General features: G+C 59.6%; 1 protein-coding gene across 2 annotated transcripts in view; it reads right to left on the reverse strand.

Moving 5' to 3' along the window:
• Nucleotides 1-5,604: 5,604 nt before the first annotated feature.
• Nucleotides 5,605-19,006, reverse strand: part of TLN1 (talin 1) — a 41,485-nt gene continuing 28,083 nt past the window's right edge. For both annotated transcript variants that reach the window (XM_026087282.1, XM_026087284.1), the window contains 13 exons: nt 18,208-18,374; nt 17,629-17,812; nt 17,234-17,359; nt 16,804-16,920; nt 16,517-16,702; nt 16,230-16,337; nt 12,000-12,105; nt 11,660-11,784; nt 11,238-11,363; nt 10,140-10,202; nt 9,691-9,873; nt 7,797-7,922; nt 5,605-7,030 (listed from right to left, as the gene is read on the reverse strand). In XM_026087282.1, the coding sequence (XP_025943067.1) occupies nt 6,899-7,030; nt 7,797-7,922; nt 9,691-9,873; nt 10,140-10,202; nt 11,238-11,363; nt 11,660-11,784; nt 12,000-12,105; nt 16,230-16,337; nt 16,517-16,702; nt 16,804-16,920; nt 17,234-17,359; nt 17,629-17,812; nt 18,208-18,374 (1,749 nt within the window). In that variant the 3' untranslated portion in view covers nt 5,605-6,898. The remainder of the gene's footprint in view (nt 7,031-7,796; nt 7,923-9,690; nt 9,874-10,139; nt 10,203-11,237; nt 11,364-11,659; nt 11,785-11,999; nt 12,106-16,229; nt 16,338-16,516; nt 16,703-16,803; nt 16,921-17,233; nt 17,360-17,628; nt 17,813-18,207; nt 18,375-19,006) is intronic.

Consider the following 19,006-nt stretch of genomic DNA (forward strand, 5'->3'; position numbering starts at 1 on the left):
GGCCGGGGGGGCCGGGCGCCCCGCCGCCGCCCCGGCACCGGCACCCGGGGCACCGCGGGGGCTCCGGGCTGGCGGCGCCGCGGTGGCACCGGGCGAGGGGCACCCGCTGGCACTGCGGTGGGGACAGTGCGTGGCACCGCGCTGCGGTCACCCCGCTGACTCTGGGCTAGAGGCACCGCGGTGGCATTGCACTGGGGACATCCCGGTGGCACCACACTAGGGCACACCCCCAGTGACACTGGGCTAGGGGCACCCGGTGGCACTGCGATGGAGACACCTCGGTGGCACTGCACTAGGGGCACCCGGTGGCACTGCACTGGGGACACCTCGGTGGCACCGGGCTAGGGGCACCCGGTGGCACTGCGATGGAGACGCCTCAGTGGCACTGCACTAGGGGCACCTGGTGGCACTGCATTGGGGACACCTCGGTGGCACTGCCCTGGGACATCCCGGTGGCACAGGGCTAGGGGCACCGAGTGGCACTGCACTGGGGACACCTCGTTGGCACCGGGCTAGGGGCACCCTGTGGCACTGCACTGGGGACATCCCGGTGGCACTGCACTAGGGGCACCCGGTGGCACTGTGCTGGGGACACTCTGCTGACTCTGGGCTAGGGGCACCCGGTGGCACTGTGATGGGGACACCGTGTGGCACTGCACTAGGGGCACCCCGGTGATACTGGGTTAAGGGCACCCCACTGGCACTGCACTGGGAACATCCTGGTGACACTGCACTCGGGGCACCCCAGTGGCACTGCACTGGGGACACCCTACTAACTCTGGGCTAGGGGCTCCCGGTGGCACTGTGATGGGGTGCACCCACGGGCTGTGATTGACTTGGGGACACCCACAGACTGGCACTGCACTTGGAGACACCCACGGGCTGTGACGGCACTTGGGGACACCCACAGGCTGGCACCGCACCAGGGACACCCACAGGCTGTGACTGCACTTGGGGACACCCACAGGCTGGCACCACACCAGGGACACCCACAGGCTGTGATTGCACTCAGGGACACCCACGGTCTGTGACGGCACTTGGGGACACCCACAGGCTGGCACTGCACCCCATGGGCACCCACAAGCTGTGCCYGCACTCAGGGGCCCGCTAAGGACTGTCACAGTGCTCCAGTGTCCCCGGGACCCCCTGGGCTGTCTCTGCACCCCTCGACTCCCCAGCGAGACGCGGCGCTCCAGGCACCGCAGCCCCTGGCACGGTGCCATGCCCAGAGAGACCCCAGCCCCCGGGACACCTCCAGCACAGACCCCCGGCCCTGGAGACACTCTCCATCCAGGGATCMGGCCATCGCCGCAGGGCCGAGCTCGGCAGCGATGGGCCCCGGGACACTCTGCGGAGGCCGGGCTAGGGTGGGCGTCCTGGCGCCCTCCCCTCGCCCGGGAGCCCCTCGGCRCTGGTTCGGTACGGGCTCCCCAGCGCAGCGCCGAAATCTCTGCTGGGTTTCGCCCGCGTGGCGTGGGCGCTCACACCCRGGGACGTGTGGACACGCACGCGTCGCACAGGATGCCGTTTGCCCCGCCACGTCCCAGCTGCCCCATGCAATGCCCCGCCGTGCACGGCCGGCCCGGCCCAGCGCTTTCCACTCTAAATAAACTACRTTCAACAGGCAAAAAATGCAAACCCTTCAGATCCGGGATCCTCCAGAAATAACCCGCGCCTTAATAACGCTCGTAAATGCTTCTGGCACATTCCCAGCTGCAGGGCGGGCTGCGGGGGCCGGGGGGCTGGAGGAGCCGCTGGGCCTGCCGCCGCGAGCCCAAAGCCCGGCCGAGCTGCTCGCCGCCGCGCCGGCGCGGGGAAGGCGAGGACGGGCTGCAGCCCGGAGCGGGCACGCGCCCCCCCGAAGCGGCACCTGCAGCGTGTTTTGCAGAGCGGGTGCTGGGAGCGGGGAGGAAGGCAAGGAGCTGTGAGAAGTATTAGAGAACTGGAGAAAATGGGTTTACARGAGCCGGGGAGCGAGCTCGGCCCCCTGGTTTGTCAGGAAGGCGTAGCGGTGACGTGACCAGAGTCCGCAACTCTCTCCCGAGGGCTAAGTGGCTGCTGGAGCTACTGGAAAAAAACAGAAAAGGAGCCACTGCTGGACTTGGGACAATCTGCTATTAATACTGATGAATTAGGCACATATTTGAGCAACGAGACTCAGTAACTGCCAGGACAAAATGTCCAAGGGGAGGAGGAACATCCATCTCCGGCTGCTCTCAGACAAGGATGGATGGCTTTCCGAAAGATGCTTTAGCCCAGCACAAGTTAATGGGCTCAGTCCTTGGAGGAAACGTGCTGATCTGTGCAACGGGAGCAGCCAGGCAGGGCAACGGGGGCGTCTTGCCGTGCTTCGGCCCTTGAATTGCACCCGCAGAGGGACACGGCCCCCTCGCGTTATGCTCCTTCCTTCCAGTTACATGCGGTGGGCTCCGGCCTCGGCGCTCGGAGACGGACAGAGAGAGGTCACGGAGCTGGGACCCATCCGAGCCTGGGTGCTCCCTCCGCGGCTGGGCTCCCATCAGAGGGGGAGCTGGTTCGGGGCTCACACCCTATCCCGTCTCTCAGGGTGGGGGGTCCTGACCCTGTGGCTCCCTTCTGCTCGGGGTGGGGAGAAAAGGCACCTCCCGGCCAAGGTCACCCCAGCGCGAAGACGACGCCTGGGCAAGCTGGCGYGCCGGAGCGCCGCAGCAGGCTCCCGTCGCGGCCGCCCGGGCTGCTCGGGCTCCCCTGCCCGCACGGAGGTCGGCCGCCGTGGGGCACCTGCAGCAGCCGCGGCGCCCTTGAGCACCCACTTGCGTTTGCACCCGTTCTTGCCTATGTGAAAACACCCCCCTTACCCGCCTGGGGAGACTTACGGGCCGGGGGCTGCGGCCAGACTGAACCGCCCCCCGCGTGGGTCCCGCGGCACCAGCGCTCTCCCACCGTACACTTAGTCCTGGCCTTTCTGCCGCCTGCCCTCGGCTCTGCCCGCGCCCGGCGGCCACGGCTGGGGGACGCAGCCCCGGCCACGGGAAGCCGAAGCCCCCGGCCCGGGCGGCTGGCGGCCGGGGGGCCCGTGGGTCCGCCAGGATGCGGCCRGGCCTGGGCGGGGGGTGCCGGAGCTGCGGCCCGGGATGGCTCCCGCACGGAGGGAGCAGGTTTGTCCTGCCAGCAGCCCGGCTCGGACGGGCTGGTACCTGGCGGTGGCCTGGTGCAGGGTCAGGCCGGCGCAGATTGTCAGGGGACAGCTGGGAGGGCTGGGATTCCTGCAGGAGGCACAAATCCGCCCTGGAGCCGGGCCACGGCGGCGCGGACCGGGGAGGGGGGGACGGCCGCGGCCGTGCAGCCCTGAGTTTCGCTCACCCGCTGCCCGAGCACGGCCATCCCGGCAGCGCGGCACCCCGCGCCAGCTCCCCTGCGCCCCGGGGTGCTCCGGCAGCTCTGGTCACCCCGTGCCTGCTCCCCCGCCCGTGCCGGGCCCTGCAGCCCGGCCGTGCATCCGTCCCCCCGCCACGCGCCGGCTGCGATTGCCCGGCAGTACTCCGATTTTGGGCAGCCCTCCGGCAGGTCACAGCTCCCCAGGCAGAGGCAGGCTGTGGCCAGGCCCTAGGGCGATACGGGGCAAAGGAGCTGAGGGCTTGCGGAGTCGTGACACCCAACAGCCGCCCCATGGTTGGCCAGACCTGTTGGAGACGTGGAGCAGCCACCCGCCCGGGTCCCTCCCTGGGGAGACACCCTGCGCCTTAGCCAGCTTTTGCACATCTCCGTGTGCCCTGGGGCACAAAACGTGGCAAACGCCGGAGTCTTCCCAGCGTCAACCACCACCACCCTCGTGCTGCTCCAGAGCTGCCGAGGCCGTCGCCGCTCGTGTCACTTGTAGCTCGTGCTGCGCTGCAGCCTCGTGGGCAGCTCCTGGGCAGGGAGGCTAAAGGAGCTCAATCCGCCTGCCCGGGGTCGGGCCACGCGTGGCTTGGGAGGGGACGTCCCGTTCAGCCGTCCCCGCGGCCGGCACGTCCCCGGCGCTCGGCGGCCTCGGTGCTGCGGGGCTGGCGCTCCCCGAATCCCGCTGAGTGACGGGGCGGGAACAGGTGGGGAAGGGGCCGCGCGGCGAGCAGCTGCCGCCCGCTCAGGTCGGCCCCGGGGGGCTATTTCGGGGCGTGAGCTCAGCGCCGGCGGCCGGCGGGGCTCGGGCCGCATTCCTGGCACCGTGGCACGCTGCTTCCCCACTGGCGCTTACAGGGATGTGGCCGGCTGCCCCGGATCACCGGGGAGCCAGAGAGGTCTGGGCGCTCCCCAAGGAGGCGGAAAGCAGAGGCTGAAGCCGGGAGCCGGGACCATCCCTGGGTGCAGGCGGAGAGGCGGGTGCCGCAGGGTGCCCCGGCCCGCGCGGGGCGCCTGGCCCCCGTGGGTATTTTGGGCTCGCAGCAGGAGCCGGGCGGGAGGCCAGGCCGGGAGCGCGCAGCCCCGGGCGCGCTGGGGAAGGYGGTGGCGCGGGAGCCCAGCGGGACCCAAATCCCCCAGCGACAGCGGGCGCCCCCTCCCCGCGCCGGCCCCCCCACGGCAGCACCTGTGGGGCCGGCCACACGGCTGGCAGCGGGGGTCCGGCCCGCCGGGTGCCTGTTGCTGGACGTGCTTCGAATATTTTCCGTGCTGTCTAAGCACCCGCTCGGCGCTCCCCTCCCCCAGGAGCGCGGGCACCGGCAAACTCGGAGCGCAGCGGGGCTGCCCCGGCCCAGGGGCGGCAGTGGCACCCCCTTCTCCCCGGGCTCTGCCGTCCTCCCGCTGCCAGCGAGCCGGGCGCTGCTGGAGGGACCAGTCACGGCAATGACATGGGGACTGCCGTGCCGGGGATGGAAAACCCCAGCTGGAGGCACTCCTGCTCCCCAGCTGTCCTGCTCCAAGTCCGGCTCCCCCTCTGCCCCCTAAAAGAGGCTGCGCTGCTGCGTGCTGTCCTATTTACCGCCCCTGTGYTGGGGCCAGGCTTAACCTGCTGCACGGCCCAAGGAAAGGGCCCAGGTGGCAAATCTCCCCTTTGGGACAGCTGCCGCCTCCCCTTGCCCAAGCCAGAGCCACGGCRTGCCGGCTGGAGGGACGGAGCTGGAGCCCGTTTGCAAAGCCCATGCCCTCGGCCGCGGCCGGCCCCTTCCATCAGCGCCGCGTGCTCCGTGCAGCGTCAGCAGACGGGCCTGGAGTCAAACCCGCTCCCTGCAGCCAAACCGGGTGCGTGACGCGGCCCTGGCTGTGCGCAGGGGGTGGGTGAGCACTGCCGGGGCCAGCACCCATSCAGGGGAGCAGATGGGACCACCAGCAGCTCCTCAGGTTGCACCGCGGCACCCAGTCCTCTCCATCCTGCACCTCCCGCAGCCCTTGCTAGGAAGCTGTTCTGGACCCACTGCTCCCTTTGAGTTTATATCCACAACTTGCCCACCACCAGATTTACCCCCTTGTCCCTGAGCCAGGTTGGCTCCAGCCTCGTGGCTCCTTGCCTGGGTTTGCTCCCCGTYGCAGCACGCATGGGGGCATCTCTCATCTCTGCCCTGCCAGCTGAAAGGGCTTCCCGCGAGGCAGCTCGCCTTTCCCTTACGTGCTGACGTTAGCCTGCTGACACACACACGCACACCAAAAAAGCAGGAAAACCAGTTTTATTGATGAACGCATCTTTCCAAGGAGACATCCTCACCCCCCACCCCACCCCGGAGCACCAGGGGGAAGCTGGTTTCCTTTAACGTTTAATATGGGAAGCTTAAAGTATCAAAATAGTGAGAGAAGCCTCAGCAAGTGCAAGGGAAAGGGGGGGAATGGGCATCCCAGAGCCGAGGAGGGGTGGGGAGCTGGGCTCCGGGACGGGGCGCCCCGCTGAGAGCCTGGGGCACAGGCACCCACGGGGCTCCATGGCACAGGCTGGGGCTGCTCAGGCTGGGAGGTTAGTGGGGAGGATACGAGCAGGGCAATAAATGAACTTTGAAAGCTGCAGACTCGTTACTACAGAGATTTAAAGTTAAAAAAATACCCGAAGACCTTGGGAAATGATGCAGGCACTTGGGAACGAGGAAGAGGGCAGAGCTGGCTGGGGACTGCGGGGGAGGTAAGGCCCCGCAGGAAGGGGACAACGTGGCGGAGAGCAGCTCTAGGGGCTAACCCGTCGCACCCCAGAGCGGAGGCACGGCAGCTTCGAGCTCAGCCCCTCCGACGAGAGGCTTGGGCTGAAGAAGATGCTCTTGGGGGGGGGGGGGCTTGGTGCTTCCTGGGGAAGCTGCGGAGGCAGGGGGAGCTGCAGGGGGCAGGGAGACAGCCAGCAATAAGGCATCAAAGGTGGAAGGCGGTTCTGTGCGAGAATTCAGCAAGGGAACATGCAGAGCTGCTCCCTAGCCCCTGCTGTGCAAGAGGGGGCAAGACACGAGTCTCTCCCCCTCCCACATGGAGGAGAGAGAGAAGAAAAGAGCTGGAAAGAGAACGACAAAGGCACACGGGAAATCCTGAAAGGTCTGGAGAGCCAGGGGGCTGGGCTGGGCGCACGGTAGCCCAAGCCCTGCAGTGCGGCGGGGGGGTCTCCGGCCCCAGGCACCCTGCACCCCAGGCTGCGCAGCGCAGGCATGGGAAAGCCCTGAGCCAGTCCAGAAGAGGTTCCCGCTCCAGCCAGGCCCTGCCAGGAGCTCTGGCCGTGCCCCTGCTGTGGTGTGGATGCGCGTGCGCGTGGGAAGGTGGGCTGGGCGGCGAAGCAGAGTTGCTGGTGCAGCGCCTGCTCGGGGCAGTGGCGAGCGGTGTCTCAGTCCCGGCGCTCTGGGTGCAGGCAGAGCTCTGGTCTATCCAAGGCAGCCCTTTGCTCGAGGTGGGTCTTCTTAAATAGGAGCCGGCGGCAGCAGTCTGTGCAGTGAGTGGCGGGAGGGCTCTGCCCAGGAGCAGCTCAGTTGCACACGGCTCAGTTCTGCTCCTCGTCCCGCAGCTCTGAGGGCAGGAACTTGTACTGCTGTTGCCGGATCATGGCCAACTTCTTCCGGGCCTCCTCCAGCTCCCGCTCCTTGCGCAGCATCTCCTCCTGGGCGGCGATGATCTGTCGGCAAGAACACAGTGAGAGCCCGTGGGACCACAGCTCCCTCCACCTATGGGCTAGGGACAGAGCCTCTGCYGGAGCGACGCCTATCCAAGAGCACCATGCAGACATGGGCAGGCTCCTGGGGCGTCAAGGTATCACACTCCTGTTTGCTGGGCCCTCTTACTGCTGCACACCTTACTCTGCTTCCTCACATCACAGCCGCAGCCTCCCTGAGCTGGTGCGGTCTCAGGCATGAGAGCTACTGTTTCTCCAAGACATGGCAGAACAATCCCAGTGGCAGGACCGTGGTCCTTTGGAGATATCAGAGAGCACCAGAACTCCTGAGGTTCAGCCCAACACCTGCTGTATGTGCAGGTCTCAGCTATGAGCTCACGGCTTGAGCCAGATCACATCCAGGAGACAGAGCTGGGACCTGTGTCACCCCATGCTGGGCAGTTCTCATCCCTTGCCCTGTGCTCTGCCCTACACATGTCCCGGCTCCTGGGATGGTGCTGATATTATCAGTGTTACATGCCTGGGACTGTGGTACAAGCATGTTCACTAGCGGTGCCTGCTACTACAAGCAGTAGAGAACTGTGAATCCTCAGTATTTAACTGGTGGTGGGTGGGAGGGGTGCTATTTCTCTGCCTGCAGCATTTTTTTGACGCTCTCTGGAGAGGTGCCCTGTGTTGCTGGATCGCAGGACATATTCCCAACACATATTCAGGCTGTGGTGGAAGCCAGAGCTGACTCTGCCCTATACAGAACAGCCCCACCGCTCACCTGTGCAATTCCCCCGACCATCTTCTCCTTCACAACCACAGTCTCATCAYGGTCCTGGAAGGCAGCTGCTTTCTGGGCTGCCTTCACCAGATTGTCTGACGCTCTCTTCACGGCATTGCCGGCGGCCTGGAGCGGGCAAGAGGGAGAAGCAGCGTGGTAATTCCCAGTGGTAAGTCCCAGCCTGCTCAGCACAGCCTCACTCCAGGGCACAACTGCTCCGCCTTAACAGCCATCCTCTCCTGTCACCTCCGGGCGCGACAAAGCCAGGGAAGCTGCAGGGGCACCCCAGGGTGCAGACCTGCTGGGGAGGCATCAGGGCCAGAGGACAGATCTGGCTGTGGAGCACGGAGGAAAGAGGGGAGGGAGCAAGAGGGAGAGGAGGCTCCGGCATGCGGTGTAGCAAGGCATCAGCAGGCCTCTAGGAGCGCAGGCGAGAAGGGAGGCTGCGGGCAGGGGGAAGGTGCTGGGAGCAGTGCTGTGGGGATGACGCATGCCCAGGGAGGTCCGGGGCCCCCCTCCGTGCGAGGACTGGATGCAGAATGAGACAGAAAGCTTGAGCATGTCCAAGCTCGGGGAGCCCTGCCTGGGATGGGGGCTAGGTGGCGTGGGAACCCCGTCCCCCAGTTGGGATGGGGGCTAGGTGGTGCAGGACCCCAGGACCTCTGCTTTCCCCCAGGCTGGGATGGGGCCCAGTCTGTGGGAGGCGCCGAGATGCCAGGCAGGAGAGGCGGCCAGGCCGTGCTGGAGCTGCAGGCAAGATTCCTTTACATGGTTTGCTGTGCGTCGCCTCAGCAACCCGCTCATGACCATTTCAGGCACTGCTGCTCCCAGCCGGGCTCCCGGGCCAGGGGTGGTCCTCTCCCAGGCTGGGCAGACACAGGGAGTCCCTTGCTCCAGGTCCCACCGGAGGAGCGGGGCAGGGACTTTGGAGTGGCATGGCTGACCCTCCCCAGCCTTTGGCCCCGAGGTGCCACCCCAAAAGATCGGGGCTGGGACCCTCTGTGGGCCACATGTGGGTATTAACCCCTTGTGTGCCAAGGCCTTTGAGGATTAACCTCCGAATGTCAGAGCAAGGCACTACAAACCATGCCCCAAAACATTAACCTCTCGAATGCCAGGGATCTGGTGCGCACATTTCAATCATTCCCGTGCCAGACGATTAGGTCTGAATGCCCCCAGGCTCAGTAACTGAGCCCTGGAGTACAGCAGCCCAGGATTACACGTGCCCAGCACACAGTTAACCAGTGAAGTCCAAGTCACCTGGAGTTTGTGCCCCAATAAGCATCGCTGTCCTCCTGTGCTAGGCACCAGCCTCCAAGGACTTCATGGATACCCTACTTTTCCCCGTCCCTCCCATGACAGGCCCAGCCACAAAGCCTGGGAGGTGGGGGCCCACAGTGCTTGGACATGCCCTTGGATTTGGTGCACAGGAGCACTGATGGGGCTGGAAGAAATCATTTGTTRTAAGACACACAGGCCTGGCTGGGGCAGCATGCCAGGCCTGGCACCCTGCACCCACCTCAGGGCAGGAGGAGGCTCACAGCAGGCCATGGGCATTCCCTTAGAGCACAGGGAGCAGCGGTGGCTGATGCACACTCACCCGAGCTGGCCAGGCCAGCTCTGCTCAACCTTTGCTTCCAGCAGGGAGCCCTCTCTACTGGCACCCACGAGGCAGGCCCTGAGAAAGCCTCCAATGATGGCACGCAGGCAGGGAGCGTGAGCCTCAGGGAGACGTCTCTGCTCAGACACCCTTCTGCTGTGCCACGGTCCCATCCCAAGCTCCCCGCATGCCCTGATCTCACTTCCACCCACCCCTTGAGCACTCAGTTTGATGTTCAGGAGCCTGAAGGAGCCAATTAGTGCACGAGGTGCACAGAGGCAGACTGGGACTCACCTGGAGCCTCTTCATGGCTTCTGAGTCATGGTCAGCCTTCACCTTGCAGGCCACAAGGAGCTGTGCTGTGGAGGCAGCCACCTGCTTGGCTGATGAGATGAGTTTCTCTTCGCTGGCGTGGCCTTGCACTGCTGCATTGGCAGCTTCACATAGATTGTTGGTGGCAGCAGCCACCATGCGTGCCTGGAGGGAGAGAGGGTGTTAGAGAGGATGCAGAAGCCTCCTCGGGAGAGGGTATGCCTAGATTGGTCCCATGGAGGTAGAGGGACATGGGATGGAGACTAGCAGCTCCCACACTGTGACCCAGCTGGTGGGAGTGGGAGCAGGAAATGGGGCTGCTTATTTCATGGAGGAGAAGCACAAGGGCACAGTGTCCTCATCTTTGCAGCAGGACCTGCAAGAAGGATCTCCCCCATCCCATGGCCACTACATGCGCCCTTGATACTCACGGCTGAAATGAGTCCCTGGGACCACTGTCCATCGTCCACTGCATTGGCTGGGATGGCGCCCACCTGTGAGCCAGGAGAGGAGGAGTGAGTCTCGCTGCCACATGCGTCCCTTGCTGCGGGACACGAGGGCAGGCAGCAGTGCACACTGCAGTGTCCCCAGGCTGCCCTGCTGCCCAGTGCCAGGATATCCCCTGTGCCGCGGGGAGGGCTGCCTGGTGGCACGTGCCTTTTTCTGCTCCCTGTGCAGCCACTGAGTCCTGCGGCAGGTCAGGCCCCAGGTTCCCAGGCTTTGAGGGCCTGTGCCCCTGGGCCTGGCACTGCACAGGTACCTCAGCTGTGCGTCAGTGCTGCTGGGGCAGCCATCCTCTCCTGGAGCTGTCTTTCCGAAAGGGCAGGGAGGCACAGCCATAGACCCCGAGGCCATAAGGGACTAAGCTAACGCTCTGTGTAACACAGGCCTTTCAGCTCTTCCCTGGACCAGCTCTTGCCTCAAAGCCCAGCAGCAGGAACAGGAGCAGTCCCTCGAGAAACACACCCAGGCTCAACCAAAAGATGATTGTAATGGAGAACCCACCACAGCCTTAGATCCATCTGCCCTTTCTGTTAAATCTCTGCACCTTATCTCTTAACAAGTTCAGCTTCATGCCTCCAGCCACGGGACTAGTTTTACCTGTCTGCCTGACACAGGGCCCCTGGGATCACCTTTGTGGTGAGCCCCTATCACCTGGGCTCCGGTCACCTATAACTGCTCTTTGACTGTGTTAACCAGACTAACTGCTGTGCATCTCCATGATGAGGCTGATGTGCTGCCCACTGGTTGTCCTCACACATCTCTAAAACATCTCCCATGCTCCTGGTTCCTCCTCCAGCAGGATCCTTGCTACATAAGGCTTTCCTCAGGGTGATGCGTGGAGGGAAAATGATGTCCACCAGCCACACTTGCCCCAGTGTCTCTGAGCTGCTCTCTGTGCGAGCTCACCTGCCATGGGCTGTGGAGGGTTCGAGACCCAAAGCACAGCTCAGGACCCCATAACTGCACATACAATGCTTCACTACAGACTCGCATGCTGCCTATTTCTATCCCCCCTCCAGCTTTACCTTTCCTTGGGCCACCAATTCTCGCTGGGCTGCTGAGGCTGCCTTCACCAGGGCGCTTGTGGCTGCAGCAATGGATTTGGCAGCTTCCAGAATTTGCTCCTCAAAGTTCAGACTCTCATCTGCTTGCTGTAGATAAAAATAGGGGCATGAGTCCTCGAGAGGGGTGCTGGGAAACAGAGTAGGGCAGAAAGCTATGGAAGTTGGCAGGGGGGGGCTGAGGGGTGCACATGTACAGAGATGGAGAGAGGAACTACGGCTGTGGGACACAGAGGGGAAGAAGCTGCCAGAAAAAGGTCCAGCTGGGGATGTGGGGAGGCAGTGGGAGTGCAGGAAGAGGAAGGAGAGATGGACACACAGGTAGGAGAGCCCCCAGCTTGCTCGAAGCTCAGCACAGGGCATCAGGCAGGGCTCAGCACCACTACCTTGGGCTTGGCCCTTGGTTTCAGCTGCTCCAGTTTCTTGGCTGCAGCCTCAATGGCAGCCGCTGCCCCCAGCAGCTCGTTCTCAGCAATGACGGTGGGATCTTCTGGGTCAACCCACTCTGTCCCTAGAGGAGACAGGAACCAAGATAGGCATAGGCTAAACCTGCACATGGCCTCATTTCTGGTTGGGATCCCTAGCCCCACTCACTCCCACCTGTGGGGATGGGGCAGGCTCTTGCCCTACCTACTCCCATCAGCTACTCAGACCCAGACCGTAATTGTGGCCCTAGATCCTGTCACCCAAGAGCCCAAGACAGAAGCAGCCCTAACATGGGCTTACCTTTCATGGCCTCAGCAGCCTGGATGAGTTCAGTGACAGAGCTGGCCACGCGCTTAGAGTATCCAGCCAGCTGCTGCTTCAGCTCATGAGTTGGCTTCTGGAGGATCTGAGGGAAAGGAGCAGATATGAGCGAGGCAGGCACACCGTGAAGCAGGTGATGGACCCATAACCTCTCCTTTCCTGCATGACCCTACCTGGCAGGCTCTCACAACCCTGTATTTGCCCCTCACTCCCAGAATTTGTCTGCCTGGAACAAGGTCTGCCAGTCCTGCCTGGGGCCCAACCATCTTTGTTTTGGGTTGCTGTTAGTGCCACACACCAGCCATTGCACAGCAAGGAGTCCCTGCTAGTCTATTCGAGGTGCTCCCCCCAGGGAAGGATGGTGGGTTCCCCAGTCCTCCCCCCGGTGCTGCCTCTTCCCCATGTATGTATCAGTCATTGTCTGCAGTCCTTTCTAAAGTGACACTGGCTGGTCTCATTCTGTATAGGAAAAAGATGATCTTTTCCTTAGCCCCGCAGAGTCCATCACCTCCGGGACATCTTGCAGCAATGAGTTCCTCAGGTTTAAGTTATGGTCTCTTCCTGCACTCAAGAAATATCCCACCCAGGATTTCCCTCTTCTTCCAAAGCATTTCAAGCCCCAGAATCATTTTCCCGTCCCTGTCCCTAGTTCTGGAAGTTTGGCTGTAAATGTGGGATATGCAGGGGAGGACATTGGTGCCACATCCCAGTCCCTCAAGACAGTCCTATAAGGGCAGACAGAGGAGTCCTGAGGAGGAGCACGTTCCCCTGGAGCCCAGACATGCACACACCACAGCACACTTGAGGCCTCCTAGCACACCACACGTGTGTGTATGCACACACAGAGTCCTGCTTCGCCTGGTATATACACACACGCAGAGCTCCCTACCACCTGTCACACAGGACAGGCGGAGAGCAGGCTCCAGGCTCTGCATCGCACAGCCTGCGCACACCCCGACCCAGCTCACACAACATACACACCGAGCACGTGGTGAGCATCAGCTGGAGCAGGTGTGAGTACATGCGCAGAGAAAGACTGCAGGGTCCTTCCAAAAGTCCACGCGCACACACAAAAACACACACACACACACACACACACACAGTGCCACCCCAGCATCAGGCTGCGCACACAAACAAGCCGTGACCAAGGCTCATGCAGAAGTTAGGCACCAAGAGCCACACCAAGTTTCACCTTACCCACCGGCTGAAAGGAAAGGAGAGAGAAGAGAGAGAAGGCAGTGAACACCCTGACAAGGACGTGAACGCGCTGGAGAAGGGGGCGCGCTCGGGGCAAGACTCTCGCAGGCTCTGACAGCCATGCTGTGCTCTAGGAGGGTGGGCTCAAACCCTGCGGGACCCACAGGCATAAGAGAAGTGGGGGGAGAACGAGGCAGGGCCATGACACTGCTGGGGCAGATAAAGGTGTGGGAGGGAGCACGGAAAGGCGGGTGTTCCCCAGAGAAGGGGCAAAGAGAGGCCGAAAAAAGAGGTCGGAACGAAAGATCAGAGGTACCAGGTCAAGAGCAGTGCTATGATCATTAATTCGTACTTCTGCCCAGCCAGCCTCACCCAGTTCCTCCAGGCAGCGCGGCAGGGCGTGCGGAGCCAGGGTCGCCCCGGGATGAGGCACGCTGTCTAGACTGAGAGGCTCCGAGGGCTGGAAACCCACCTACACCCAGAGCAGCTAAGGAGCGGCTGTCCTCCTCTTTCCCCTCTGCACCTTATTTCTACCCACTCTGGATTGTCTGACTACGGTTTTCAGCTATTGGATTTTTCTGGTTTTTTTTTTTGACAGAGGCCTATTGTTACCAAATACCAATTCCCCGTGGAGGTTCAAATTCCTTCCCCTCCCCAACGAAATATGCTAACTTTCTTACTCTTGCTGGGAGACGTGTTTTCCATCCGGAGACAAATAATTCTTGCGGCTCTTTCCTGAACTCTAACCAAGCTCTTGTTCACACTCTGAATGAGGTGTCAGTTCCCAAAGGGACGCAGCATACAGCAATGGTCTTGCTGCTGCTGGGGGGAAAGGCAGGGTCTCATCCATATCTAACCTGAGATCCCCTATATACAGAACAGGAATCAGCCCTGCTCTCTGAGCTACAGCAGCACACAAGAGCCCACAGCAAGTCGCCCCAGCAGCAACTCCATGTCCTTTCTACTCACTGCTCTCCAGGAACCTGCTGCCCTCTCATAAATGTGACCAGTGATCTTGGTTCCTGCCTTTACAGACCAGAGTGCTGTGAGGGCTGTGGGAGTCCAGTGCTGATTCTTACAAGAATTTTGTTCTGGACTTGTGTGGTGCCATCCTAGCAAATTTGCAGGACTTGCATGTGGCGAGAAATCCCCAAGCTGACAGTACACAGTGACAGCCAGTTTGCTATCATAAGCACATCTGGACAAAGAGCCGTATTCTTAAGTCTGCTATCTGCTCTAACAATGTATTTAAAATTTCTAAATGGTCTCTATCTAGAGCTGAAAGTACCCTGGAGACTATAAGCTTACTAAAATGCACCTCTAGTGAACATTGTATGAGATGTACCATGTGATTGCTATTAAAGAGACATCACATGTCAGTTGGACAGTTACACCCACAACACAGTCAAATAGCATGCTTCTGCAAGTAGACTGACCTTGGGAATTGCTACACCAAGTCATCAGCCCAATCATCTGCTAAGAACAGGTCAGCCAGAGAATTTCACCTAGTACTTCAGTCTTGGCTGTGATGATTTATGTGTGGCTAAAGCATCTTCCAGAAAGACACTTGATCTAGATTCAGAGCACGGAAAACCCACTGCTTCCCTTGGGATTGTATCCCAGTAGTCATCTCCTTCAGATAAAACTTTGATTTCACCCGTGTCTGGTTTCAGTCTCCAGCCATCAATTCCTGCCCACCTTCTCTTTGTTCTGCCAGTGCTAGTTACACTCTTCCTAAAGGAAGCTTTCTTTGTAGGAAACTAAATGGTCTAAGCTCTCTGGCCTTGTATTTAGTGAATCTGAACAACATGCATTTAAACATCCCATTTAACCAACTTAGTCAAATACTCACTATTTTTGGTTACTCTAGTTCCAGGGTTATTGGAAGCTTGGTTTTGTGCATCTTTCTAGCAAACTCAGCTTTATCTTTACTATCTTGCCAAGAATGCAAACTACTGGAACTACTTAATTGGATCCCTTCTTCCAGTTCCTTGGCTAATCCATTCTTAATTTGCTTCATGTAAACCACACTGATCTCGTAGAGAGCTAATTAAAGCAGTCAACTGAATTACTCTGGAGGAGTAAGCTGTAGGGAGAGTGGATCAAAAGAGTGCAGCTGGCCTTTGCAGTCAACAGCTCTGCCACTGCAGGCACTGCTCATCTAACACTCTCTTTTACAAGCTTAACAAGCTCTGCTTTCACACTAGCTGAAGTTTCCTACTCCCACCACTCCTAATGGAAGCTGTTTCAGGACTTTGTTCCTGTGTTGTCGAATTTCCTGCCTCCATCTGTTTACGGCCAGTTAATCTCCATCTGTTGTTGGCCAAATACTTTTATTTAGAGACTGTTCATGTCTCTGACATCTGCTTCCTTAAGTAATTATAAGGAGCACTCCCATCCCTGCTCACCTTCATTTTGCCAGTCTAAGCAGTCAGGGAAAATGGGAGATGCTCCCTTCTTGTACAGGACCGGGGATGGAGATGGGGCCACACACTAGGTACAGGGGCAGGGAGTGGGAGAGGAATCCAGCACTGGCTCTTCAAAGATGAGTTGACAGCCACTGCCTAGTTCAGACCAAAGCAACTTTAACAAAACTAGCTCAGGGCACTGCAGCAGTGAAGCTGCTCAGCACGGAGTTCAGCAAAGCTGCGTAACTCCCCAGGAGCACTGGATAAAGACTTAGGCAGGCAGCCTGTGTGAAGCTGTGTGCTGTGCAGTCTCAAGTCAGCAAGCAGGTCTCTTCTTTATGCCAGGAATTGAAGAACAGGCCTTCCTGGATCAGGCAGTCTGACCTGCACACTGGTGKCCATGACACATCACCTCCTCACCTTGCCTTCAGCCCCACAACAGAGGTCTGACTATGTGCAGCTCATGTAGAGGCAGCAAGGGGGAGCGTGCAAAAGGATCTCAGAGGGAGGTTGCAGAGCCCAGAGGAAACTGGGGATTTGGACAGCACCCTGGTGTCCAAGGGCTGCCTCTGCAAATTGTGGGAGTAGGGGTAGAGACACTCACCACCAGTACATGCTCCAGCAGCTCCAGGTAACCATCAGCACATTCCTTGCCAAAGCGCAGCGCCCGCTGCCGCACGTCTGCGCTCACCTCTGGGTGGTAGGCGGCTTCCTGAAAAACAGAGACAGTGAGCCCTGATTCACATCCAGATGCTCCTCCACAGCCCTAAGCAACAACTGGGCTTGTGCCAGGGCACCTGCAGCTACTGGTAGGGTACATGCTGCCCCCCACAAACCTGTGCTGGACTCATGTCCCTTGCTCACCAACAAAGCCCACCCATGTGATGGTACCTTGCAGGCACGCAGCATATCAGCAATGGCGCGACGGCTCAGGTTCGCTGTGGCAATGACGTCCTCCTGCCGACATGAGTTGCCAGCAGCCACAGCCTTGGCTGTTGCCATTGTGATGCCTTTTGTCATACGGATGAAGTCCTCTGGAGTTGACGTCTTGGCAGGAGGCACTGGGCTGGAGAAGACCTGTAAGAGGAGAGGCAGAGATGAGTTGTAAAGGCAGCTGGCAGATAGGACATCAGCTGAGACACCAAGGCTGCCTGGTTCGGAGCCCAGCCCATACTCACTGCCAACTCTTGGCGTATGTGCTCTATCGTGGCCTCCAGTGCCCGCGTCCCCTTCGTGGCCTCATCCTCGACGGCCTTCACTGTCTTCAGCAAGGAAGTGACGTTTGTGACCATCACCTGTTGAAGGGAGAAAAGAGCCAGGCTAGGTCCCATGCAAGCTCTCGGATGCTGCCAACACCTTTTCTTCCATCTTGATTTGGCCCCAAATTGCCCCTTCCGCGTACCCCACTCACATCACCTCACTTTCTTCTTCCAGCAGTGCTTCCTCTGCATGTCATGCCCCCACCATTTCTGTGCCCATCCCTTTCCACCTGAATCTGCCTCCCAGTTCCTCATCTGCTCCCAGACAAGGACAGAAGGCCTCCTACCCTTTCTCCAGCCCTCCTGCCCCATCCCCTCTTTCTCATCAGCCCAGCACACCCCAACAGACCTTGGCAGAGTTCTTCAACTGGTAGACAGCAGGGTCATCCCCAGCTTTGCCAGCAGCTGCCTTGGTGGCACTGATCAGGTCTCCAAGTGCCTTGGCCACATCCTTCACGGCATTGATCAGAACCACCTGGGGAAAGCAAGACCAGAGTAATGGCTTGGCTACAGTCACACTGAGGCTGGTGGTGGCCCAAGAGTGAGACATCTGGGCACAGATGTACCCAGTATATCCAGAGGGCAGCTCAGCCAGCTCTGCTGGTACCAGCCAAAACCCAGCCAGTCCTCACAGAGACAGGCAGAGTCCAGCCCAGAACACCACATGACACCCTAAAGTCTCAACTCCAAACCCCTCAAGAAAGCTATGAGCAGCCCCTTTTCATCCCAGACATCCCCTCCTACCTGAGTCTCAGGGTCTTCAGAGCCTAGGCTGGCAGCACCCAGCTTCACCACTTCTGCCAGGCGTGTGATGGTGGACACAGAGGACTGGGCAGCCTGGGCTAGCTTCTCCTGGCTGGCTGTGGCATTCTGCACCAGCACCTTGGTGTCCTCCACCAGCGCCTTGGCTGTCTTCAAGATGCCCTCCCTGGGGAGAACAAGGGTCAGAGAGAATACAGCCCTGTATATGTGCATTTATACAGCATGTTAAGGACTGACAGACAAGCACCTGCTCTCTACATGCACATACACTCCTTGTGTAGCCACACTGGGACAATGTGCCAAGAGTCTGGCCATGCGCTCCAACATAGAGGGAGAGTACAATTCATGTGCGTGTCAGGAATTTAGAAAGATCTTAAGCCCTGCCTTCTGTACACATGAGATGAGGGGGAAACAGAGCCAGCATGATCTGGACCTTGCAGGTCTTCTTGGGGCTGGTCCACAGCCAAGAAAGATAGGAGACTGTGGGACAGACCCCCCAACTAACCACCAGCTCTGGTTGGGCAGTGACCAGGTGAGGTGTTGTATCTCCCACCCTGGTACCTGTGGTCAGCGAAGGTCTCAGAGTTCTCCCGATTGAGGGTTCCTGCAGTGGCAAACATGATGGTGGTGTCGAGATCAGCAATGATGCCAGAGACAGCGCTGGCTGCTGTAATACAGGCTTGTGTCCCACGGTTCCCAGCCTGCAGGGCTGCCAGCACGTGAGACACCTGAAGGAAACATGCAGGGTGACTTGGAGAGCAGAGCAAATTCAGGCAGCCCCTACTGTACATGTTCTCTGACACCTCCCCAGGACAGATTCAAACTAAGAAGGGGAAACAGAAACTGGGCAGTTTGACCATTCTTTGTTAGCTTTCATTTATTTATGTTTTGTACCTATCATGTCTGGAGGTACAGGAGACATAGGACTCTGATAATTTCCAAATGAGTAAAGTTTGAATGATGGGTATCAGAATGTTATAGCTCATTCCTTCTTTAACCGTTAAACTCAATTTCTCTACTTTGGCAAACACTCATAGTAGAATAAGTTTCCTGATGGAAAGTAATCTTGGAAAGGAAGAACCTGCAGGAGGCCCTGAGCATGCAGRCACGTGTCAGGCATTATGAACAAAGTGTTTGTTTTGCTTCTGTAGTCTTGCTTACAACTATTGCAGATCTACCCTTATCAACGAGATTTTTTTAGCCATGTTTTTGTCTGTTATTAATAAGCGAGTTCTCTAGACTGACTGACAGACAGGATGCTTTCTACCATACCAGCAAAAGCTATACATACCACTACAAGGGCTGATTTAGAGGACCTTGGGCTGCCACCACTGTGGAACTTAGTCTCCTCTGGCAAGTC

Source organism: Apteryx rowi, unplaced genomic scaffold, assembly GCF_003343035.1.
Source record: "Apteryx rowi isolate R43461 unplaced genomic scaffold, aptRow1 scaffold_71, whole genome shotgun sequence".
NCBI lineage: Eukaryota > Metazoa > Chordata > Aves > Apterygiformes > Apterygidae > Apteryx > Apteryx rowi.